At 42.7% G+C, this 25,171-nt stretch overlaps 2 protein-coding genes across 2 annotated transcripts in view; one reads left to right on the forward strand and one right to left on the reverse strand.

The window, feature by feature from the left end:
• Positions 1-14,449, forward strand: part of GPHB5 (glycoprotein hormone subunit beta 5) — a 46,458-nt gene extending 32,009 nt beyond the window's left edge. The window contains exons 2-3 of the mRNA XM_073570919.1: positions 12,080-12,285; positions 14,108-14,449. Coding sequence (XP_073427020.1) covers positions 12,080-12,285; positions 14,108-14,296 — 395 coding nt within the window. The 3' untranslated portion in view covers positions 14,297-14,449. The remainder of the gene's footprint in view (positions 1-12,079; positions 12,286-14,107) is intronic.
• A 6,394-nt stretch (positions 14,450-20,843) lies between these two features.
• The window catches only part of RHOJ (ras homolog family member J), a 75,911-nt gene continuing 71,583 nt past the window's right edge, over positions 20,844-25,171 (reverse strand). Inside the window, exon 5 of the mRNA XM_073570932.1 lies at positions 20,844-21,534. Within this exon, the coding sequence (XP_073427033.1) occupies positions 21,388-21,534 (147 nt within the window). The 3' untranslated portion in view covers positions 20,844-21,387. The remainder of the gene's footprint in view (positions 21,535-25,171) is intronic.

Consider the following 25,171-nt stretch of genomic DNA (forward strand, 5'->3'; position numbering starts at 1 on the left):
GGACCATCATCAGATAGAGATGTCATCTAACCTGAAAGAGTTGACAGCGGTAGAGCAGGCAGCTAAGGAGCTACTTGTGTATCTACAGGGCCATCATGTGCGGGTGTTCTCCGACAATCAGGTCACTGGCTTATATCAACCACCAAGGCGGGACTCTTTCCAAACCCCTGATGAATGTGGCAGAACGGTTGTTCCAGCTAGCAGAGTGGCATTTTCTATCTTTAACAGCGCTACATATAAAAGGGAAAGAAAATATCACAGCAGATTTCTTAAGCCGCAATCTACTAAGACAAGGAGAATGGTCCCTAAAAACTTCCATCTTCGACCTGATTGTACAAAAATGGAGTCAATCAGAGATAGATCTCTTCGTTACCATGGAAAACAGGAAAGTAAGGCAGTTCTGCTCCCTAAATCCCAGAGAGAACCCCCTGGCGGTAGATGCCTTTCTGATAAAGTGGGACTTCAGGCTAGCATACGCCTTCCCTCCCCTATCACTACTACCCCTGGTGTTGAGAAAAATCAGGAGGGACAGAGCGAGGGTTATAGTTATCGCTCCATTTTGGCCCAGGAGGGCATGGTTCTCATGCCTCAGGACCATGTCGGTGTCCGAGCCTTGGGTCCTTCCAGACATCCCGGATCTCCTATCCCAGGGCCCAGTCTTCCATCCTCAGGTGGCTGGCCTACATCTGACGGCGTGGAGTTTGAACGGACATTGCTAAGAGATAAAGGCTTCTCCCCAGACCTGATTAACACTCTACTTAAAAGTAGAAAAATCATCACTACCAAACTCTGTCAGGATTTGGAAGAGATTCCTTCAGAACTCCGGAATAGTCGCTGGGGGTTCAGCACCTATAAACCAGATCTTAGAGTTTCTTCAGAAAGGTCTGGATATGGGGCTTTCCACTAGTACCCTTAAAGTACAGGTATCAGCCTTGGGGGCCCTCTTTAGCTGCAACATAGCGGGTAATTACTGGATCAGTAGATTCATTAAAGCAGCAGGTAGATCCAGGCCAATAGTGAAAGATAGGTTCATACCGTGGGACTTAAACCTAGTCCTCACGGCTATGACAGAGGCTCCATTCGAACCTATTTCATCAACTTCCATAAAAAACCTGTCCCTTAAAGTAGCCTTCCTGGTAGCTCTAACCTCAGCTCGTAGGGTGAGCGACATCCAGGCATTATCTAGGTGTCCTCCTTATATACAGTTTAAGGACGATAGAGTAACACTCAGACCTGATCCGGCGTACTTACCTAAGGTAGTTTCTAGCTTTCACAGGACACAGGAGATAGTCCTTCCATCCTTCCTCCATAATCCAGCTAATGAGAAGGAAGAGAAACTACACACCCTAAATGTTAGGAGATGCCTCAAAGAATATCTGGCAGTTACCGATCCCTGGAGAAAAGATAATGCCCTGTTTTTCTCCCATCAAGGCCCTAGGAAAGGTTGTAGAGTGTCAAAAAGCACACTAGCTAGGTGGATTAGAGAGGCGATCTCAATAGCATACACCTCAAAAGGCAGGTCGCCACCCGGAAAGCTGAGGGCGCATTCCACCAGAGCCATGGCGACCTCGTGGGCCGAGAGATCAGAAGTCTCCATCGACCAGATATGTAAGGCGGGTACTTGGTCCTTTCCGAGCACCTTTTATAGTCATTATAGGCTAGACTTGGGTGCTTCCACAGACCTCTCTTTTGGTTTAAGGGTACTGCAGGCTGTAGTCCCTCCCTAAATAGTTATTACTCTCTGTAATTCTCTCAGGTGGTGCTGTCATGGACGACCGAAGAAAGTCGTAGTCACTCACCGGTTAACGGTATTTTTCGGAGTCCATGACAACACCCGTATATTACCTCCCTTTAGTTTAAAATTTTGGGTGTGCACTTCTTCCCCTTATAGGTACACGGGTAATTTAAATAGTCGTGTAAAGTATTGTATATAAATTATGCTATTAAACGTTGTGGTCCTCTTGTGCTCTGTAATCCAACTGATGCGTGGGGGAGGTGCCACCTTTTTGTATCTGTAGGTTTCCTGTTCCTAAAGGGCGGATCCCCTCTCCCAGGTGGTGCTGTCATGGACTCCGAAAAATACCGTTAACCGGTGAGTAACCATGACTTTTTCCCTCCATGTATTTCGACCCATATGGACTCGACATCCTCAATCCCTTCGCTAATATCTTCCCTTAAAGTGGACTTTAGATAAGACTTTACGTAAAGACAAACCACTCCTCCTCTCCGATTTTTACGATCCTTTCTAAACAGACTGTAGCCCTGTAAGTTAACTGCCCAGTCATAGCTTTCATCTAACCATGCAGGCCTGGATTGGTAATATAACCAAACGGACATTTTCCCGCTGGGCTGCTGTCATGTGGGCCGCGGGCTGCAGCGCCCGATCATCTGGCCGCTTGCCAGCTGATGCGGCCACTGGCCTGGCTGTTGCTCCTGCCACTGGCCCTCTGCGGGTACGGCGGTTATAGTTTCCAACCCTCCAGCACTGCAGGGAGATAAGCCGCCACGCACCCTCCCACGCACCCCATCCTCGCCGTAGCGTGAGACCGCCCCCCGCAGCCACTCACAGCATCGCTTGCCTGCTCTCTTCTCTGTTCACAGGACCTGTGATGAGATCACAGGAGGGGAGGAGTCAGGGGTCACATGATCAGGAGCCTTTGTCCAGACCCCTGATCATGTGACCCCTGACTCTGCCCCTCCTGTGACCTCATCACAGGTCCTGTGTGCTCAGCCTTGCCTCTTGGTGGTCTGCAAGACTCTGCTGTGCTGTTGTCATGGTGCTGGATGAGGTAAGTATGTGTGGGGTCAGGAGGGGCTTACAGAGTAGATGTAGCAGAGCTGTGTCTACGAGGTGTACGGAGCGGAGCTACGCGTGTGCGAGATGTACGGAGCGGAGCGAGGTGTACGGAGCAGAGCCGCGCGAGTACGAGGTGTACGGAGCGGAGCCAAGTGTGTACGAAGCATACATAGCGGGCTTTTCCCACGGACACAGGAGTACACAGCGGAGCCCTGAGGAGCATTTTAAAACACACATGACGTTCCACCTGAAGTGATGTGCTGGAAGCTGACCGGAAATAAGAATTTCTTGAGGAGGTTGTGACGGAACCAGCAATGCTTCAGATCCATCACCGTGTCCTCCTCCGACAGCGCAGACAGTAGGATCGCCTTGGAATCGGGGATGCCGGCCATGTGAGCGGATCATGATATGTCCTGCACCGGGAGGCTCAGGTGGGCACTACAAAGGGAGCTGGGCTGCTATAGTATCTTTATAGAATCTTTCTTTATTTCTTTCTCTTTTTCTTTCTTTCTCTGTTCTATCTTTCTCATTCTCTGTTCTGTCTTTCCCTCATTTTCTTTCTCTCTCTCTGTTCTTTCTTTCTCTCTCTAATCTTTCTTTTTTCTTTCTCTCTCTCTCTGTTCTTTCTTTCCCCTCTTTCTTTTTCTTTCCGCTTTCTTTCTCTGTTCTTTCTTTCTTTTCTTTACTTTCTTTCTCTCTCTGTTCTGTCTCTCTGTTCTTTCTTTCCCCTCTTTCTTTCTCTCTGTTCTTTCTTTCTCTCTCGCTCTCCTTTCTTTCTCTTTTTTCTCGCTCTCTGTTTTCTCTCTTCCTTAGTGCCAGTCAGTGTGCCTCTAATGCCAGGCACTGTGCCCTCAGTACCAGTCAGTGTGATCAGCAGTGCTAAATGGGTGCGATTAGGCAGGGACATGGTTGTGACTAGTGGCAAAATGGTTGTGGCCAGGCGTGGCCTAAAATTTGCAGCTGCGTGCGCCACAGTCTTTGTTCCTCTTTCCCTTCTTCAAAAGTTGGGAGGTATGATAGGGGCAGCTATGACCAGAGGGTCTGGTTGCCCAATGGATAGCAGTTCTGCCAGGAACTCTTGTCACCGTGCGTACAAAAGGGGACAGAACTTTGGGAGGAGTACTGTACCTAAAAGCAATAAATAGGACTGAGATGAAATCCTGGGCACAGCTGTGACTACATGTTATATAGTAGTGTTAATCTCCTCTCACTTCTTGTAACCTACAAGTGTACAAAGATATTATATAGTCACCATGTGACTAGTGGGCCTGTGTAACTTCAAATGCCAGGGCTGAATTTTAGTCCCAGTCCGGCCCTGTAACCATGTCTCGGTTATTCCCACTATGTCATAGTTACCTGTAGATATTTCTGCTTCTAGTTCTTCCATCTTGTTTGTCAGGCTTCTGGCGTTTGCGAGCATGCATTTTAGAGAATTTTGCTTTGTTCCAATCTCCTCCCTGTTGATTGTTTTAGAAATGTTCTTACCTCCCTTCTGAGTATGTTGTCTTGGATCTTCTTTGGCACACCTCATATCATTCATCAGTATAATATCTGGCTTCATGTTCGTGTCTAAAGTTTTTCTTCCCATCCCCTCTTCTTCTAGTTTAACGCTCTCCTGATGAGTGTAGCGAGTCTTCTGGCGAATGTGTGTTTCCCAGGTTTGTTGAGGTGTAGTCTGTCTCTGGCGAGGAGTCCATCGTACAGGTAATTCACACCGTGGTCCAGGAATCCGAATCCTTGTTGTCTGCACCATCGTCTTAGCCAGTTGTTCGCATCAAGGATCCTGTTCCATCTCCTGAAGAAGAAGCAGCTTCAAAACCTACACCACTTAGGAAAAGAAAAAAAAATCCTCCAGAAATTTCACAAAAAAAAGGAGCATTTCCTAAAACTGTTTTTCTTCTTGAAGAGCTCGTGTGAACATAGCTTTAAACCAGGTGTATTTTCCAGAACGTCAATCATTTTCCCAAATGTTTGTCTAACTTTAGGCAATTCTTTTGCACCTTTTAGAAAAAAATAGTCTTGAGCATTTTGAAACTTTCCAAATCGCACCCTTTTCTTTTTCTCTATACTTTGGAAAAGTCTAGTAAAAAAAAAACTCAACAGTTTTCTTTTCGGAGCAATTTAAGGATGTGTCTAAATTGATTTGCCCCCCCCCCCCTCCCCCCAGAAATTGCAATTTGCACGCGGGCAAGTGCTGGGGCCCTGGCGAGACGGGGGGCCCACTCGGCACCTGAGGAAGGTTTTTTTTTTTTTTTTTTTTTTTTTTATATATGTCCCTCCGCCCTCCATCAGACATCAATCGCTACCGCTCATTAAGGTCATGAATATGGATGCCACTCCACTCCCATAGATGTGGCACCCATATTCATGACCTTAATGAGCGGTACCACGTGACCGCGCGAGGACTCAGCCATGCATACAAGGGGGGTGAGGATGAGAGTGATGCCAGGTTGAGAATGGGCAGCGGTGAGGGGGGGAGAGAGCGGCGGCGGGGGAGAGAATGAGCGAGGGGGAATGAGTCCGGCCACTGGGGGAGATGAGAATGAGCCCGGGGGCCAGAGCATCATATATGGGGACCATCATATACTGGAGCACTATATACACTCACTGGCCACTTTATTAGGTACACCATGCTAGTAAGGGGTTGGACCCCCTTTTGCCTTCAGAACTGCCTCAATTCTTCGTGGCAGAGATTCAACAAGGTGCTGGAAGCATTCCTCAGAGATTTTGGACCATATTGACATGATGGCATCACACAGTTGGCGCAGATTTGTCGGCTGCACATCCCTGATGCGAATCTCCCGTTCCACCACATCCCAAAGATGCTCTATTGGATTGAGATCTGGTGACTGAGGAGGCCATTTGAGTACAGTAAACTCATTGTCATGTTCAAGAAACCAATCTGAGATGATTCGAGCTTTATGACATGGCGCATTATCCTGCTGAAAGTAGCCATCAGATGTTGGGTACATTGTGGTCATAAAGGGATGGACATGGTCAGCAACAATACTCAGGTAGGCTGTGGCGTTGCAACGATGCTCAATTGGTACCAAGGGGCCAAAAGAGTGCCCAGAAAAAATTCCCCACACCATGACACCACCACCACCAGCCTGAACCGTTGATACAAGGCAGGATGGATCCATGCTTTCATGTTGTTTACGCCAAATTCTGACCCTACCATCCGAATGTCGCAGCAGAAATCGAGACTCATCAGACCAGGCAACGTTTTTCCAATCTTCTACTGTCCAATTTCGATGAGCTTGTGCAAATTGTAGCCTCAGTTTCCTGTTCTTAGCTGAGAGGAGTGGTACCCAGTGTGGTCTTCTGCTGCTGTAGCCCATCTGCCTCAAAGTTCGACGCACTGTGCGTTCAGAGATGCTCTTCTGGCCACCTTGGTTGTAACGGGTGGCAATTTGAGTCACTGTTGCCTTTCTATCAGCTCGAACCAGTCTGCCCATTCTCCTCTGACATCTGGCATCAACATGGCATTTCCGGCCACAGAACTGCCGCTCCCTGGATTTTTTTTCTTTTTCGGACCATTCTCTGTAAACCCTAGAGATGGTTGTGCGTGAAAATCCCAGTAGATCAGCAGTTTCTGAAATTCTCAGACCAGCCCTTCTGGCACCAACAATCATGCCACGTTCAAAGGCACTCAAATCACCTTTCTTCCCCATACTGATGCTCGGTTTGAACTGCAGGAGATTGTCTTGACCATGTCTACATGCCTAAATGCACTGAGTTGCCGCCATGTGATTGGCTGATTAGAAATTAAGTCTTAACACACAGTTGGACAGGTGTACCTAATAAAGTGGCCAGTGAGTGTATGTGGCCCACTATACACTGGAGCATCATATATGGGGCTCATTATACACTGGAGCATGATATATGGGGTCCATCATACACTGGGGCATCATATATGGGGCTAGAGATGAGCGACTTTGCCTTTTTTAGGGTCGAGTCAGGTTTCATGAAACCCGACTTTCTCAAAAGTTGAGTCGAACGAAATCGGCCGACTATAGGGAAAAAGTTGTGAAACATGAAATCCAATGCAAGTCAGTGGAGAAAAAAGTCGGCAGTGAGTGGAGGACTGTAAACACACCTGGCATGAATTTTAACCCTAGAGGCGGCGAAATCTCTCTCTTCTCTCTCTCTCTCTCTTCTTCTCTCTCTCTCTTCTTCTCTCTCTCTCTCTTCTTCTCTCTCTCTTCTTCTCTCTCTCTTCTTCTCTCTCTCTTCTTCTCTCTCTTCTTCTTCTCTCTCTTCTTCTTCTCTCTCTTCTTCTTCTCTCTCTTCTTTTCTCTCTCTTCTTCTCTCTCTTCTCTCTCTCTCCTTCTCTCTCTTCTCTCTTCTTCTCTCTCTTCTTCTCCTTCTCTCTTCTTCTCTCTCTTCTCTCTTCTCTCTCTTCTTCTCTCTTCTTCTTCTCTCTCCTCTTCTCTCTCTTCTTCTCTCTCCTCTTCTCTCTCCTCTTCTCTCTCCTCTTCTCTCTCCTCTTCTCTCTCTTCTTCTTCTCTCTCTCTTCTTCTCTCTCTTCTTCTCTCTTCTTCTCTCCTTCTCTCTTCTTCTCTCTTCTCTCTTCTCTCTCTCTTCTTCTCTCTCTCTTCTTCTCTCTCTCTTCTTCTCTCTCTCTTCTTCTCTCTCTCTTCTTCTCTCTCTCTTCTTCTCTCTCTCTTCTCTCTCTCTCTCTTCTCTCTCTCCTCTTCTCTCTCTCCTCTTCTCTCTCTTCTTCTCTCTCTCTTCTTCTCTCTCTTCTCTCTCTCTCCTCTCTCTCCTTCTCTCTCTCCTTCTCTCTCTCCTCTCTCTCTCCTCTCTCTCTCCTTCTCTCTCTCCTTCTCTCTCTCCTTCTCTCTCTCTCCTTCTCTCTCTCTCCTTCTCTCTCTCTCCTTCTCTCTCTCTCCTTCTCTCTCTCTCCTTCTCTCTCTCCTCTCCTTCTCTCTCTCCTCTCCTTCTCTCTCTCCTCTCCTTCTCTCTCTCCTCTCCTTCTCTCTCTCCTCTCCTTCTCTCTCTCCTCTCCTCTCTCTCCTCTCTCTCTCTCTCGCTCTCTCCTTCTCTCTCGCTCTCTCCTTCTCTCTCGCTCTCTCCTTCTCTCTCGCTCTCTCCTTCTCTCTCGCTCTCTCCTTCTCTCTCTCTCTCTCCTTCTCTCTCGCTCTCTCCTTCTCTCTCGCTCTCTCCTCTCTCGCTCTCTCCTTCTCTCGCTCTCTCCTTCTCTCGCTCTCCTCTCTCCTTCTCTCGCTCTCTCCTTCTCTCGCTCTCTCCTCTCTTCTTCTCTCTCTTCTCTCTCCTCTCTCTCTCCTCTCCTCTCTCTTCTTCTCTCTCTCTTCTTCTCTCTCTTCTTCTCTCTCTCCTTCTCTCTCTCTTCTTCTCTCTCTTCTTCTCTCTCTCTTCTTCTCTCTCTCTCCTTCTCTCTCTCTTCTTCTCTCTCTCTTCTTCTCTCTCTCTTCTCTCTCTTCTCTCTCTTCTTCTCTCTCTTCTTCTCTCTCTTCTTCTCTCTCTTCTTCTCTCTCTTATTCTCTCTCTTATTCTCTCTCTTCTCTCTTCTCTCTCTTATTCTCTCTCTTATTCTCTCTCTTATTCTCTCTCTCATTCTCTCTCTTATTCTCTCTCTTATTCTCTCTCTTATTCTCTCTTATTCTCTCTTCTCTCTCTTCTCTCTTCTCTCTCTTCTCTCTTCTCTCTCTTATTCTCTCTCTTATTCTCTCTCTTATTCTCTCTCTTATTCTCTCTCTTATTCTCTCTCTTATTCTCTCTCTTATTCTCTCTTATTCTCTCTTATTCTCTCTCTTATTCTCTCTCTTATTCTCTCTCTTATTCTCTCTTATTCTCTCTTCTCTCTCTTATTCTCTCTCTTCTCTCTCTTCTCTCTCTTCTCTCTTATTCTCTCTCTTATTCTCTCTCTTATTCTCTCTCTTATTCTCTCTCTTATTCTCTCTCTTATTCTCTCTCTTATTCTCTCTCTTATTCTCTCTCTTATTCTCTCTCTTATTCTCTCTCTTATTCTCTCTTATTCTCTCTCTTATTCTCTCTCTTATTCTCTCTCTCATTCTCTCTCTTATTCTCTCTCTTATTCTCTCTCTTATTCTCTCTCTTATTCTCTCTTCTCTCTCTTCTCTCTTCTCTCTCTTATTCTCTCTCTTATTCTCTCTCTTATTCTCTCTCTTATTCTCTCTCTTATTCTCTCTCTTATTCTCTCTCTTATTCTCTCTCTTATTCTCTCTCTTATTCTCTCTTATTCTCTCTTCTCTCTCTTATTCTCTCTTCTCTCTTATTCTCTCTCTTATTCTCTCTCTTATTCTCTCTCTTATTCTCTCTCTTATTCTCTCTCTTATTCTCTCTCTTATTCTCTCTCTTATTCTCTCTTATTCTCTCTCTTATTCTCTCTCTTATTCTCTCTCTTATTCTCTCTCTTATTCTCTCTCTTATTCTCTCTCTTATTCTCTCTCTTATTCTCTCTCTTCTTCTCTCTTCTCTCTTCTCTCTTATTCTCTCTTATTCTCTCTCTTATTCTCTCTTATTCTCTCTCTTATTCTCTCTCTTATTCTCTCTCTTATTCTCTCTCTTATTCTCTCTCTTATTCTCTCTCTTATTCTCTCTCTTATTCTCTCTCTTATTCTCTCTCTTATTCTCTCTCTTATTCTCTCTCTTATTCTCTCTCTTCTTCTCTCCTTCTCTCTCTTCTTCTCTCTCTTCTTCTCTCCTTCTCTCTCTTCGTCTCTCTCTTCGTCTCTCCTCTCTCGTCTCTCCTCTCTCGTCTCTCCTCTCTCCTCTCTCGTCTCTCCTCTCTCGTCTCTCCTCTCTCGTCTCTCCTCTCTCGTCTCTCCTCTCTCGTCTCTCCTCTCTCGTCTCTCCTCTCTCGTCTCTCCTCTCTCGTCTCTCCTCTCTCGTCTCTCCTCTCTCGTCTCTCCTCTCTCGTCTCTCCTCTCTCGTCTCTCCTCTCTCGTCTCTCCTCTCTCGTCTCTCCTCTCTCGTCTCTTCTCTCTCGTCTCTTCTCTCTCTAATCTCTCTCCCGCTCCGCTTCTCATTGGCTGAAAAAAGTCACGTGCAAGCATTCGGCGAAACCCGACTTTGGAGCTTGGGTCGCCGACCGCATGGCCGACTTCACACTGTGGTCGAGTTTCATTTCATGAAACCCGACTTTGGCGAAAGTCGGCGACTTTTGAATCTGACCGACCTGTTTCGCTCAACTCTATATGGGGCCCATCATACACTGGAGCATCATATATGAGGCCCATTATACATTGTATTGAGAAATATATGGGACTCATTATACTATATGGAGCAATTTACAGGGCTCATTATACTTTATGGGGCCCATCCTATACTGTATTGCATATTATATGGGGCCTATTATATATGGGGCAATATATGGAGCTCATTATTTTTTAGGGAGCATTATATACAGTTTGGAGCAATATATGGGGCTCACTATACTGTATGGAGCATTATATGGGGTCCATTATTCTGTATGTAGCAATATATGTGGCCATTATTCTGTATGTAGCATTATATTAAGCCTATTATGTATGGAGAAATGTATGTGGTTCATGATACTGTAAGGAGCATTATATGGGGCTCATTATACTGTATGAATCATTATATGGGGTCCCTTATTCAGTATGGAGCAATTTATGGGGCTCATTCTTTATGGAGCACAATAAGGTGCCGATAATACTGTATGGAGCAATATATGGGGCTCATTATTCTGCATGGAGCAATATATGGGGCCCATTATACTGTATGGAGCAATATATAGGGCTCATCATTCTGTATGGAGCATGATACGGGGCTCATTATTCTGTATGGAGCACTATGTGGTGCCTATAATAATGTATGGAACAATATATGGGGCTCATTATTCTGTATTAATAAATACAGTCGTATAACTAATAAATTAAGAAAACAAACAAGAATATTTCGCATATATGTACACACAACCTCCTGAGAATTATTTGGAGGCAAGATGAAAAAAATGGCAAAAATTTTTTTGTAAGATTAAAAAAAATCTTTATTCATTGAAATACTGAAGCTTTTTATATTTATGCACTAGTCACTTTGAATTAATTTCTCTAAAGAAGTTTCATGGACATATTCTTTATACCTTTTAGTCTACAGATCATTATAGCGCACTGGAGCTCTGTATATTCATGCATTTGTTACTTTGAATTCACTTTACCGACACATAAGCATGTGTCTAATTTAACTGTTTAATTGCATGCAGTTGTTGCATTTGTGCACTGAACACTCAAAATTTATTGTTGCAACAAATTTATATTTATTTGTAGGCTTTTTAGCCTCTAATTATCTGGATTGTAACATTATTTCACACCCCTTCCCTTTTTTGTGCAGCAGTTTGCATGCAGTTACACTTTGATGCATATCAATGAGGAGTTTTTTTCAGTGTTTTTTGCGTTTTGTTTTTTTTTTGCATGATTTTTTTCATTATAAGCATGTGGTGGGCATATCTATCATCATTGATATAATTCTAATACCAATTTTTCTGAGATATTCAGATTTTGTACTTTCACATGCAACATGCACTTTTGCATGAAATAATTTTTTACATACTTTTTTGTATTTTTCATGCATTGATTTTTAAAGTAATTTGTGTGTGTTCTTGGTACTCACATTACATTTCCCAGTGCTGTTCTTCATCATGTTCCATTAGCTTGATGTGTAAAAAAACTTTTTAACCATTTTATTATATTTCAATGAACATATCATTATTCTGTATGAAGCAATATATAGGGCTCATTATTTTGTATGGAGAAATATTTAGGGCTCATTATTCTGTATCGAGCAATATATGGGGCTATTCTGTATGGAGCAATATATAGGGCTCATTATTCTGAATGAAGCAATATATAGGGCTCATTATTCTGTATGGAACTCTGTGTGGTGCCCATAATACTGTATGGAGGACTATACTGTCTGGTCTAAAATTGTAAGTCTGCAGTCACTCTATTTCCTGTGTGCTGTGAGATTTCGACGGTTTCTGACTTATTGTAGAATTTACAATAGCTATAACTCCTGTAATGTAAGAAGTATGTGAAATCTTTGGCATTGTACTATACCTATATTTCTCTGCTGTATCTGTGCATCATGAATAGACTGAGACTTTCGCCTGGGGCCCAGGAAAACCTGGAGCCGACCCTGCGTAGAAGAGTAGCATGGAGCTGCTTGGCCTCGGTGGGCGGTTGCAGAGGCTTTTTTGGGCACAGTATCTACTGTGAAACTTTATTTTTTTTTACCTTTTTAATTAAATGAAATAATTGTCGTGATTTTTCGCAGACATGAACTCCCACAGCGTGACCCTGATTTCCTTGAATCTTCTGATATTATGCGGCTGCTGGAACACGTACGCTGTCTCCAACATCAGCCTGAGAACCTTCATCGGCTGTGCTGTTCGAGAATTCACTTTTTTGGCAAAGAAACCCGGATGTAAGGGTTTACGTGTCACCACTGATGCCTGCTGGGGGCGCTGTGAGACTTGGGAGGTACCGGTTTCCCTTTTATTTTTTTTATTTTTTATTCTTTTCACTGCCGTTCTAGAAAGTCAAATATTTTTACTTTGATCACCGAAAACAACAAAATCTTTAACTTTTTCGAAGTGTTAAATTGGAAAAAAAAAATATTTTGGATGTCTATAATGATTACGTTGCCCAGTCGCTGTCACGTGGGGGTCTGGTGATGCCAATGTCTTGTCTAGGGAGGTCACACATGATGTTTTTGATGCAGTCTGTTTTTTTTTTTTTTTTGTTTGAGATTCAGCCAAGGGCAGATAAAAAATAAATTGGAAATAGAAGGGAAGTTGTTGTATTTCTACTTCTTCCTGGATCTGTTCCAAACTTTGGCGAAAAAAGTCTATCTCAAAGTTCATCTGAAATTTGAGAAAGGAGCAATCTGCTCACCTCTCCAGGTGCATGGCAAAATAATCCAGTAATAGAAGCAGTCCAAAGCATATAAAAGGCACAAAAATGGTTGAACAGAACAAAAATTAAAAAGGCAGAAAAAATTTTTTGGCTGCGCTCAGAGGCAACATGTTTCAGACCTGCATGGTCCTTTATCAAGCCAACAAAGGACCATGGAGATCTGAAACATGTTGCCTGGGAGCGCGGCGGATAATTCTTTTCTGCCTTTTTAGTTTTTGCGCTGTTGTGTTCAACTATTTTTTTGTGCCTTTTGTTACTACTTCATCCAAAATTACATGTGTTTTAGTAGCGGAAACGATAAGGAATAATTCACACTTTTTTAGTGGTCCATGCTAAAAGCATCAAATATGTTTATGATGTTACCAGTTTGGGTTGGGCCAGGAAATGCAGCCTTATGGCCTCATTCAGACATCTATAATTCATGTACTTGTTCTATCCATGGTTTTTACGGAGAAAACATAGACCCATTAGAGACTATCGGGCTATTCACATATCCCAATGTTATTTTTGTGGACACTCGTGAGCCCCAGTGGGGACAGTGATGACAATATCTGTGCATAAAAACCCCCCCAAAAACTAAAAAAAAAACACATTGGGTTTGAGAACAAGAGAGCGCTTCTGCCCCTAGTTCTGTTACACCAGATTGCATCTGAAGGGGGATATTTCAGTAGCCCCCTGTGTAGTTCTTTTCTTGATAAAGAATATATGATCTCTGTACTTTATCCTGATCCTACTTTTTCACTTTATTTACTGCAGTTACACGTGTAGTCGTACTCTCATGGATTTTCACATAAAACTTTAGTGTATCTTACTGGAAAGTGTCTCCTTGTCCAAAATGTGACTTTTTTGTGTCTTGCTGGAAAGTCTTTCCTTGTCCAAAACTAAAGTCACATCTTGGACAAGGAGAGACTTTCCAGCAAGATACACTTAAGCCACATGTTACTTTGCGATATGGTCACAGTGTAGCCTTGGTCTGAAAGTCCATTTGATGCTCAGTACAAGTTTCTTAGAAACAGTTTAGTAGAAAATGAAGCTATTTTAATTTAAATGGGTCGTTTAGACTCTGCTCATATGGCAGCATCGTTGTAAATGGAGCTGAGTTGCAGCACCACCCACAATCTGCACACAGGAGTGGCGCTGTTCTTTTGGAATAAAAGCAAATCAAGTAAGGTTAGGTTCAGACAGGTGCTGAATTTCACAGTACTGTCATTTCTGAAATTTTTTTTTTGTCCGCAAGGACAGTGCTCTTGCACAGGCAACCCAAAAATATACATATATTTTGTTTTGTTTTTAGAAATAAGATTTTTCTGATTTCTTAGATTTTTCTGGATATAAGGTACCGTAGGCTTTATTATGACCTATGAATATCTTTATCTTCTTCTTACAGAAGCCTATCCTCGACCCTCCGCTCATAGACGCTTACCACAGAGTCTGTACCTACAATGAGTCCAGGCTGATCACCGTGAAATTACCAAACTGCATCCCCAATGTGGATCCCTTCTTCACATACCCCGTGGCCATCAGATGTGATTGCGGTGTCTGCTCCACTGCGACTACAGAGTGCGAGACCCTGTGAGGAGGCTGCAAAATTGACTTTGTACTTGTTTTATAGCTTTATGTGCAGTAAAACAGACAGCGCCTCCTATGTAAATATAGTGTATGTACATAGACATGGTGAGCTGCCCGTTTATATATTTAGTGATGCCATAAAGACCTGATATCGTCCAAAGATTTTCTTGTCAAAGTTTATTCTAATATACTTTATACCAATTGCTCAAATTTTCAAGACCTCCACTTGCTGGCAGTAAATTTAAGCAAGAATATGATGTCGCACGTCTGTTGTGAGACAATCCCTTTAAAGGGGTTAAGTCATAAATGTTTAATAGATGAGGGTTCTACCTTTCTCAGTTCTGCCTCATGTCTGCCCACCAGTGAATGGAGAAGAGGCAGCTGATCATATGCCGCCTCTGTCCACTCATTGCTATGGGTCTTCTGATTCCAGCTGGGGGTGGTATCTGCTCATTGTGAACAGAACTGCTAAAGAAATGGAACTGGCGCATGTGTGGCTACCTCCTCTCCTCTCACTCAGGGCCGGCGTCAGCACCTGGGCAAGTGCCGGGACCCTGGCGAGACGGGGGGCCCACTCGGCACCTGAGGAAAATTTTTAAATTTTTTTTTTTTTATAAGTCTCGGGCCGGCCCCCTTCCCCCCTCCGTCCGCTAGACATCAATCACTACCGCTCATTAAGGTCATGAATATGGATGCCAATCCACTCCCATAGGCGTGGTGCCCATATTCATGACCTTAATGAGCGGTACCACGTGACCGCGCGCTCTCACAGGAAAAAGATACCGGCGCCCGGCTGGACATACATGTAGGGACCGCGCCAGGACTCATGTGAGCGGCGTGCCCAGCCGGCACACAGCCATACATACAAGGGGGGGGGTGAGGATGAGAGTGAGCCCGGGGAGAGAATGAGCCAAGTTGAGAATAAGCGACGGCGGAGGGGGGGAATGAGCCGGGGGGGAGAATGGGCATGGGGGAGATGAGAATGAGCCCGGGGGCCAGAGCATCATATATGGGGACCATCATACACTGGAGCATCATATATGGGGCTTATTATACACTGCAGCATCATATATGGGGCCCATCATACACTGGAGCATCATATATGGGGCCCATCATACACTGGAGCATCATATATGAGGCCCATTATACATTGTATGGAGAAATATATGGGACTCATTATACTATATGGAGCAATTTACGGGGCCCATTATAATCTATGGAGCCCATCCTATACTGTATGGCATTTTATATGGGGCCTATTATATATGGGACAATATATGGAATCATAGAATCATAGAATCGTAGAGTTGGAAGGGACCTCCTGGGCCATCTGGTCCAACCCCCTGCTCAAAGCAGGATTCGCTAAATCATCCCAGTCAGATGTCTGTCCAGCCTCTGTTTGAAGACTTCCATTGAAGGAGAACTCACCACTTCTCGTGGCAGCCTGTTCCACTCATTGATCACTCTAAATGTCAAAAAGTTTTTTCTAATATCTAATCTGTGTCTCTTCCCATTCAGTTTCATCCCATTGCTTCTAGTCTTTCCTTGTGCAAATGAGAATAAAGTTGATCCTTCTACAATGTGACAGCCCTTTAGATATTTGTAGACAGCTATTAAGTCTCCTCTCAGTCTTCTCTTTTGCAAACTAAACATTCCCAAATCCTGCAACCTTTCCTCATAAGACAGGGTTTGCAGACCGGTCACCATTCTGGTCGCTCTTTTCTGAACTTGCTCCAGTTTGTTGATGTCTTTTTTAAAATGTGGTGCCCAAAACTGGACACAATATTCCAGATGAGGTCTGACCAAAGAGGAGTAGAGGGAAATAATGACTTCACGTGATCTAGACTGTATGCTTCTGTTAATACATCCTAGAATTGCATTTGCCTTTTTTGCTGCTGCATCACACTGTTGACTCATATTCAGTCTGTGATCTATTAGTATACCCAAGTCTTTTTCACATGTGCTGTCACTTAGCCCTATTCCTCCCATTCTATATATGCTTTTTCCATTTTTATTGCCCAGATGTAGTACTTTGCATTTCTCCCTGTTAAAAACCATTCTGTTAGTTGCTGCCCACTTCTCCAGTTTATTTAAATCTTTTTGAATCCTCTCTCTCTCTTCTCTAGTATTAGCTATCCCTCCTAGCTCTGTGTCATCAGCAAATTTAATCAGTTTACCCTCAATTCCTTCATCTAAATCGTTGATAAAGATGTTGAACAATACAGGGCCCAGGACAGAGCCCTGTGGTACCCCACTTGAGACATTCTTCCAACTGGATGTGCAGCCATTTACGACCACTCTTTGGGTCCGATCACTAAGCCAGTTATGAATCCACCTAACAGTTGCCTTGTCCATTCCATACTTAATCATTTTTTCAATAAGGATTGTATGAGAGACTTTGTCAAATGCTTTGCTGAAGTCAAGATATACTATATCTACAGCATTTCCTTGATCCACCCAATCAGTGATGCCGTCATAGAAGGAAATTAAGTTAGTCTGACATGACTTATTAGTTACAAACCCATGCTGACTCTGTTTAATCACTTCATTCTTATCCAGGTATTGACATACATGTTGTTTAATAATTTGTTCAAAGATCTTTCCTGGTATAGAAGTCAGACTCACCGGCCTATAGTTACCTGGGTCCACCTTCTTCCCCTTTTTGAAGATAGGAACAACATTTGCTCTTCTCCAGTCTTCTGGCACTTCTCCTGTTCTCCAAGAATTTTCAAAGATTATAGAGAGGGGTTCAAAAATTTCTTCTGCTATCTCCTTCAGTACTCTGGGGTGTAATTCATCTGGACCTGGAGACTTGAATTCATTTAGGCTAGCTAAGTGTTTCCTCACTATCTTTCTGTTTATAGATATCCTGGATTCTTCTATTCCCTTAATAGGACAGTGAATAACAGTTGATGTTACATTTCCTTTCTGAGAGAAAACAGATGCAAAATAGGAATTTAAAAGTTCAGCCTTCTCAACATCCTGTCTTACCATTTCATCATTTTCATCCTGTAAAAATCCTATAGCATCTTTGACTTTTCTTTTACTTTTGACATATCCCCAAAATCCTTTATTATTGCTTTTGACATCTCTTGCAAGCCTCAATTCATTTTCAGCTTTAGATAATCTGATTTGTGCCCTGCAGGTTCTGCAGACAGCATTATATTCTTCTTTAGATATGCCTCCCTCTTTCCATTTTATAAACATTTTTTTCTTCCTTTTTAGCATGTGCTTAAGTTCTGTGTTCATCCATCCTGGTTTCCTTAACTGCTTCCTATTCTTCCCTCTTTTCGGAATTGTTAACAACTGTGCTTTGAGAATTTCATTTTTCAAGATTTCCCATCCTTCCTGGACATTTTTGTCTTTAAGGATATCCAGCCATTGGATCCCTCCAATTCTCTTTCTGAATCCCTTAAAATCTGCCTTTCTGAAATCTAACCTTGACGTCTGAGTCTTCACAGGTCTTCCGCCTCTAGTTATCCAAAATTCTAAAATAGCATGGTCGCTACCTCCTAGGGTCCCAGCCACTTTTACCTCCTCAACCATTTCCTCCCTGTTTATAAGGATTAGATCCAAGGTAGCAGTTCCCCTTGTTTTCTCCCTTACCTTTTGGAAGATAAAGTTGTCAGCAAGAGAGGATAAGAATTTCCTTGACCTGTTAGTTTTGCCTGAGAGAGATTCCCAACAAATGTCTGGATAGTTGAAATCTCCCATGACAACTATGTCATATTTTTTGGAGAACTTGGCCATTTGATGCATAAAGAGTTCATCCATATCTTCAGCTTGTACAGGCGGCCTGTAGTAAATGCCTACAATGGTGTCCTTTCCATTGTTCTGTCCTTGTATTCTTACCCAAACAGTTTCCACAGAACTCCCAGTCTCTGAAGCTTCAATCTCTGTGCAGATATACGCGTTTCTAACATACAATGCGACACCCCCTCCTCGTTTATCAAGTCTGTTTCTTGCAAATAAGTTGTATCCTTCTAGTCTTGTATTCCAATCATGTGTATTGTCCCACCAAGTTTCAGTGATTCCAATGACATCATATTTCTTTTCCTGTGTTAGTAGTTCCAATTCTCCTTGTTTGTTGCCCATGCTTTGTGCATTAGTATAGAAACATTTTAGTTTGTGATTGGTTTCTCTTTCTCCAATATTTTTATTAATTAGATTCTTTCGTCTTTGTTCTTCCTTTCCACTTCTAATAGCAGAGTTCTCAATAGCATTTGTCAGGTGTATGGCTTTTTCTGGTCTATGGAGCTCGTTATTCTTTATAGAGCATTATATAGAGCCCATTATACATTTTGGAGCAATATATGGCGCTCATTATACTGTATGGAGCATTATATGGGGTCCATTATTCTGTATGTAGCATTATATGGGGTCCATTATTCTGTATGTAGCAATATATGTGGCCATTATTCTGTATGTAGCATTATATTAAGCCTATAATTCTGTATTGAGCAATATATGTGTATCATGATACTGTATGGATTATTATATGGGGTCCATTATTCAGTATGCAGCAATTTATGGGGCTCATTATTCTGTATGGAGCACAGTGAGGTGCTGATAATACTGTATGGAGCAATATATGGGGCTCATTATTCTGCATGGAGAAATATATGGGGTCCATTATACTGTATGGAGCAATATATGGGGCATGTTATTCTGTATGGAGTAATATATGGGGCTCATTATTCTGTATGGAGCACTATGTGGTGCCCATAATAATGTATGGAACAATATATGGGGCTCATTATTCTGTATGGAGCACTATGTGGTGCCCATAATAATGTATGGAGCAATATATGGGGCTTATTATTCTGTGTGAAGCAATATATAGGGCTCATTATTTTGTATGGAGCAATATTTAGGGCTCATTATTCTGTAAGGAGCAATATATAGGGCACATTATTTTGTATGGAGCAATATATCGGGTTCATTATTTTGTATGGAACAATATTTAGGGCTCATTATTCTGAATGAAGCAATAAATGGGGCTCATTATTCTGTATGGAGCACTATGTGGTGCCCATAATAATGTATGGAGCAATATATGGGGCTTATTCTGTGTGAAGCAATATATAGGGCTCATTATTTTGTATGGAGCAATATTTAGGGCTCATTATTCTGTAAGGAGCAATATATAGGGCACATTATTTTGTATGGAGCAATATATGGGGTTCATTATTTTGTATGGAACAATATATAGGGCTCATTATTCTGAATGAAGCAATATATAGGGCTCATTATTCTGTATGGAACTCTGTGTGGTGCCCATAATACTGTATGGAGGACTATATTGTCCGGTCTAAAATGATAAGTCTGCAGTCACTCTATTTCCTGTGTGCTGTGAGGATTCGATGGTTTCTGACTTATTGTAGAATTTACAATAGCTATAACTCATGTAATGTAAGAAGTATTTGAAATCTTTGGCATTGTACTATACCTATATTTCTCTGCTGTATCTGTGCATCAGGGGCCCACTAAGACTCTTTCGCCCGGGGCCTAGGAAAACCTGGAGCCGGCCCTGCTCTCACTGGTAGTCAGACTGTGTCCAGATTGGGGGACCCCCCCCTTTATGGTGACCAGCTCCTATCAGACATTTGTCATATTCTATGGTTATGCTATAAATTGTCCCTTTTATAACTTTTCTATTTTTTTTTTATATAAATCCCTTTTGCCTGTGCGTTGGGGTCCAATGGGTGAGTTCTTAGTGAAGATAGAACCGCCCCCTGAAATCCATCCTTACGAAGAACCCACCTACTGGACTCCTAAGCCCAGAAGATGCAGGGATTAAAGTGAGAAAGTACAAGTTATGCTGCATCTTTTCTAGGAAACCCAAATATCCATCTGTTCAATTCCTTCTGCATTTTGCTGGCAGATCACATACTGTGTGTAAGGCCGGAGTCACACTTAACACATGAAAAATCGGTCCTATTTTCTCGTCCGAGAGTCGCACAAGTGTTCTCCGTATGGTCATCCATGTGTAATTGCTTACAAAACATTGGAAATAGTTTCTATTAATTTCTATTGTAAAACCACTTTGCCGGTCATAGGTTTAGTGTTTTGAGCATTAGGTTTTGCTTCAGCTTTTGAAAAACTGTGGGGTAAATACCCTTAGTGTCCCCCCACTATTGTAAATCTACAACTCCCATCATGCCCTTACATCTGCAGGCTGTCATGGCATGATGGGAGTTCTAGTTTTGTGACTAGTGGAAAGCCACAGGTTGGGGTTCATTGCTGTAACTTCTTGGTCTAGAGAGGGATAAGAGGATAGTCTGTCAGCACAAAATGACTGTTCAAACCAAGCACAGGCGCTCGATACACACACCCATCTCTGCTCTTCTCAGCTGGAGCTGTCAATCAAGGAAGAAAAGGGCAAAGGTAGGTGGGAAGGTGCGCCAAACTGTTTGGTTGCATCAAACACCTAGGCTTGGTTTGATCAGTCATTTTGTGCTGACAGAATCCCTTTTCAAAAATAGAAAGAAAAAAAACCTCTTAGCCATTGTGGTCCCACATTTTGAAATCTTCAACAACAACTGTCTGACATGTGGGTTTGTGGGTTTTATTATATAGTAAATTCAGCAAAAATGTATAAAACAGAATCAGAACCAGTTTCCATTCTCCTTTCAGAGAGACTCATTTCTCTCTCCTCGGCATGAACAGAAGCAGTCATCATGTAGGACCCAGGGAACGGGTACCTTGGCACTGACCTTAGTGTTAATGACAGATCACACGTTTTTATCTACAGCTCAGAGAAGATTCGCTGTTTCTCATTCTTCCAGATGGGAAGTCTTTACGTTGGTAGCGGCGCACCCTGTCACATACATACTGAGGGTGTCCATTAGAAGAGAAGGCACATATGGTATATAGCGGCACGTCACAGTGTGAGGGGGATGGGAAGGTGAGATACAGAGCGTTACATGTTGCATCATGAAGGCGTCACAGATCAAGGGCTCCACACCCGACAGGAGAAGTTATTCTCTCTGGTCATATCCTCCATGTTGCTTTGTTCACGGGCTGAGCGCTCACATCTGTCCACACTCTGCGGTTTAGCTCTGCACAATAAACGCCATCCGACCTGTAGCAACGAGCTCAGACAATTGTGCAGGAGTTGCGACACTTCCCGCAGCCTTTCTTCTTTTTCTTTGGATGAAACACGGTGAGGATGGCTTCGTCAAACACGTTCTTGAGCCCTTTCTGAGTCAGCGCTGAACACTCCAGGTAGCACTGTGCTCCGATCTGTTGAAACACAAGACGCGCACACTCAGCACATGATGACATTCTATAGGACGGGCTACGCACCGTTATGTCCTGCTGATTCAGGTCCAAGCCATCTCCAGGTTCGGAGCTGCGCCACGGGCATATCGTTACCCCCATGGTTAAGGCTCTTATGTCTAGAGCTGCTGACTTCATGGGAAACTTTAGATGTCCCTGAACCTCTTAATTAATGGTTTCACTGTAGGATGGGCCATGAATGTATGACCGATGGGATCAGGAGTAGTGATGAGCGAACATGCTGGGATAAGGTGTTATCCGAGCATGCTCGGGTAATAACTGAGTGACTTCAACATGCTCAAATAATTTGTTCGAGACCCCATGGCTGCATGTCTTGTGGCTGTTCGACAACACATGCAGGGAACCGTGAGACGTGCGGGGGTCTCGATCATATTTTTTGAGCACGTAGAAGACACTCGGTTAGCACCCGAGCATGCTTAGATAACACCTTATCCGAGCACGCACGCTCATCCTTAATCAGGAGGAAAAAAAAGGTCTGAGACCCCAAACACAAGTGGTTCCACACCTGTCAGTATGGAGAAATGTCAGAATATGGTCAGTAAAAACTCTTTCACATCTCCCTCTATGAATTTGTGCCTTGTCATGTGCACAGAGACTACTGGTTACACTACTGTCTAAAATACGGAGTAGGGAATATTTTGTGCGTTTTTTTTTAAAATTTATTAATAATCAGACACTTAAGGGCGCTGTCAGATGGACATATAAATCGGACCACGTTGCACGGACTAGGCTGTGGTTCTCCCATCCTGAGGGGTTTTTTTTTGAGTAAATCTGCTCCAAAAAAATTGAAAAAATGTAAAAAATGGAATCAAAAGAACTGTCCTGTTAATGTGTATGGGGAAACAACTTGGTGTTCATATGTTCAGGCATTAAAAGAAGTGACCTCCTCATCATGGTGCTTTCTGCTGGGAAGATGCTCAATACTTTACAATACAAATCAATGGGTTGGCTAAAAAGAGGCGAAGCGGCCTTTTTGAATCTCTAGCGGTTTCTTCATTGTTTAGTGGAATGGGAACAAAAAAAAGTCCAGAAAATGCCATTAAAAAGATTCAAAAAGACAAAAAAAAAAAGAGGCAAATCAGAGAATGGTCAAACAGACACTGTGGGTTTACATGGCTCCAGATAAGGTTGCGTTCCTACCATGAGCAGTGAGACACATTGACAAAAACTCTCCCAAAACTCATTGTGGGCACATTGTCTAAAGGAGCGATTCCTGACGTCTTCTGCTTGGAAAACGGATATTGTGACCCCTAATAAGAGAGCTGAAAAAAAGATGCCTCCTAAGGTTGGAGTCACACACAACGTATAAAAAAAACATCGGTCCGTTTTTCACGGACCAGAATCGCACATATGTTTCATGAACAGTGATCCGTATGTCATCCGATTGTCATGCGAGGATGCAATTTTCTCTCATCTAAGCATCCATGTGATATCCGTATGACGAGATTTTCTCACCGACTTGCAAAATGGACATATAATGGACCCCAATGACAGGTTAAAACACAAACGAAAGATTAGATATAGACACATAGAATACACACATATATATATATATATATATATATATATATATATATACACACACGTCATTGAGGCACATATATATATTTCATAGAGTTGTACATAGCATAATAGCCGCTAAATCAATTGCCGGCTTCTGTAAAGTCAATACAAAACCCGACATGAAATGACACATGGTTTACATACAGTAAACCATTTCATGTAGTTTTTTATATGTCTTTGACTAATAATTAGATTAGGGTATGTGTGTAAAATTTTGGACATGTAGGTGTCAAATTAATGGGTAAATTCGTAGAAAAAAATTGCGTGGGCTCCCGGGGTAATTTCTCTGCCAGTGAGGGAGGGCAGATTTTAATAGCCTACAGAGGGACCGGTTAATTTAACACCTACATTTCCAAAATTTTACACACATACCCTAATCTAATTATTAGTCAAAGATATCTAAAAATCTAAATTAAATGAAAGGGTTTACTGTATGTAAACCATGTGTCATATGTCTGGTTATGTAATGATTTTACAGAAGCCGGCAATTGATTTAGTGGCTATTCTGCTATGTAGAACTCTATGAAATATAAATATACACTCACTGGCCACTTTATTAGGTACACCTGTCCAACTGTGTGTTAAGACTTAATTTCTAATCAGCCAATCACATGGCGGCAACTCAGTGCATTTAGGCATGTAGACATGGTCAAGACAATCTCCTGCAGTTCAAACCGAGCATCAGTATGGGGAAGAAAGGTGATTTGAGTGCCTTTGAACGTGGCAAGATTGTTGGTGCCAGAAGGGCTGGTCTGAGTATTTCAGAAACTGCTGATCTACTGGGATTTTCACGCACAACCATCTCTTGGGTTTACAGAGAATGGTCCGAAAAAGAAAAAAAATCCAGTGAGCGGCAGTTCTGTGGCCGGAAATGCCTTGTTGATGTCAGAGGAGAATGGGCAGACTGGTTCGAGCTGATAGAAAGGCAACAGTGACTCAAATTGCCACCCGTTACAACCAAGGTAGGCAGAAGAGCATCTCTGAACGCACAGTGCGTCGAACTTTAAGGCAGATGGGCTACAGCAGCAGAAGACCACACTGGGTACCACTCCTCTCAGCTAAGAACAGGAAACTGAGGCTACAATTTGCACAAGCTCATCGAAATTGGACAGTAGAAGATTGGAAAAACGTTGCCTGGTCTGATGAGTCTCGATTTCTGCTGCGACATTCGGATGGTAGGGTCAGAATTTGGCGTAAACAACATGAAAGCATGGATCCATCCTGCCTTGTATCAACGGTTCAGGCTGGTGGTGGTGGTGTCATGGTGTGGGGAATTTTTTCTTGGCACTCTTTGGGCCCCTTGGTACCAATTGAGCATCGTTGCAACGCCACAGCCTACCTGAGTATTGTTGCTGACCATGTCCATCCCTTTATGACCACAATGTACCCAACATCTGATGGCTACTTTCAGCAGGATAATGCGCCATGTCATAAAGCTCGAATCATCTCAGATTGGTTTCTTGAACATGACAATGAGTTCACTGTACTCAAATGGCCTCCTCAGTCACCAGATCTCAATCCAATAGAGCATCTTTGGGATGTGGTGGAACGGGAGATTCGCATCAGGGATGTGCAGCCGACAAATCTGCGCCAACTGTGTGATGCCATCATGTCAATATGGTCCAAAATCTCTGAGGAATGCTTCCAGCACCTTGTTGAATTTCTGCCACGAAGAATTGAGGCAGTTCTGAAGGCAAAAGGGGGTCCAACCCGTTACTAGCATGGTGTACCTAATAAAGTGGCCAGTGAGTGTGTGTATATATATATATATATATATATATATATATATATATATATATATATATATATATATATATATATATATATATATATATATATATATTGTGTGTGTGTGTGTGTGTGTCTCAATGACGTGTGTGTATGTGTGTGTGTGTGTGTGTATATATATATATATATATATATATATATATATATATATATATATTCTATGTGTATATATCTAATCTTTCTATTCTTTATTAAACCTGTCAGTGTGATTCTACTGTATCGCGCACTG

Source organism: Dendrobates tinctorius, unplaced genomic scaffold (assembly GCF_039654945.1).
Source record: "Dendrobates tinctorius isolate UK_male_01 unplaced genomic scaffold, ASM3965494v1 ptg000006l, whole genome shotgun sequence".
Lineage (NCBI taxonomy): Eukaryota > Metazoa > Chordata > Amphibia > Anura > Dendrobatidae > Dendrobates > Dendrobates tinctorius.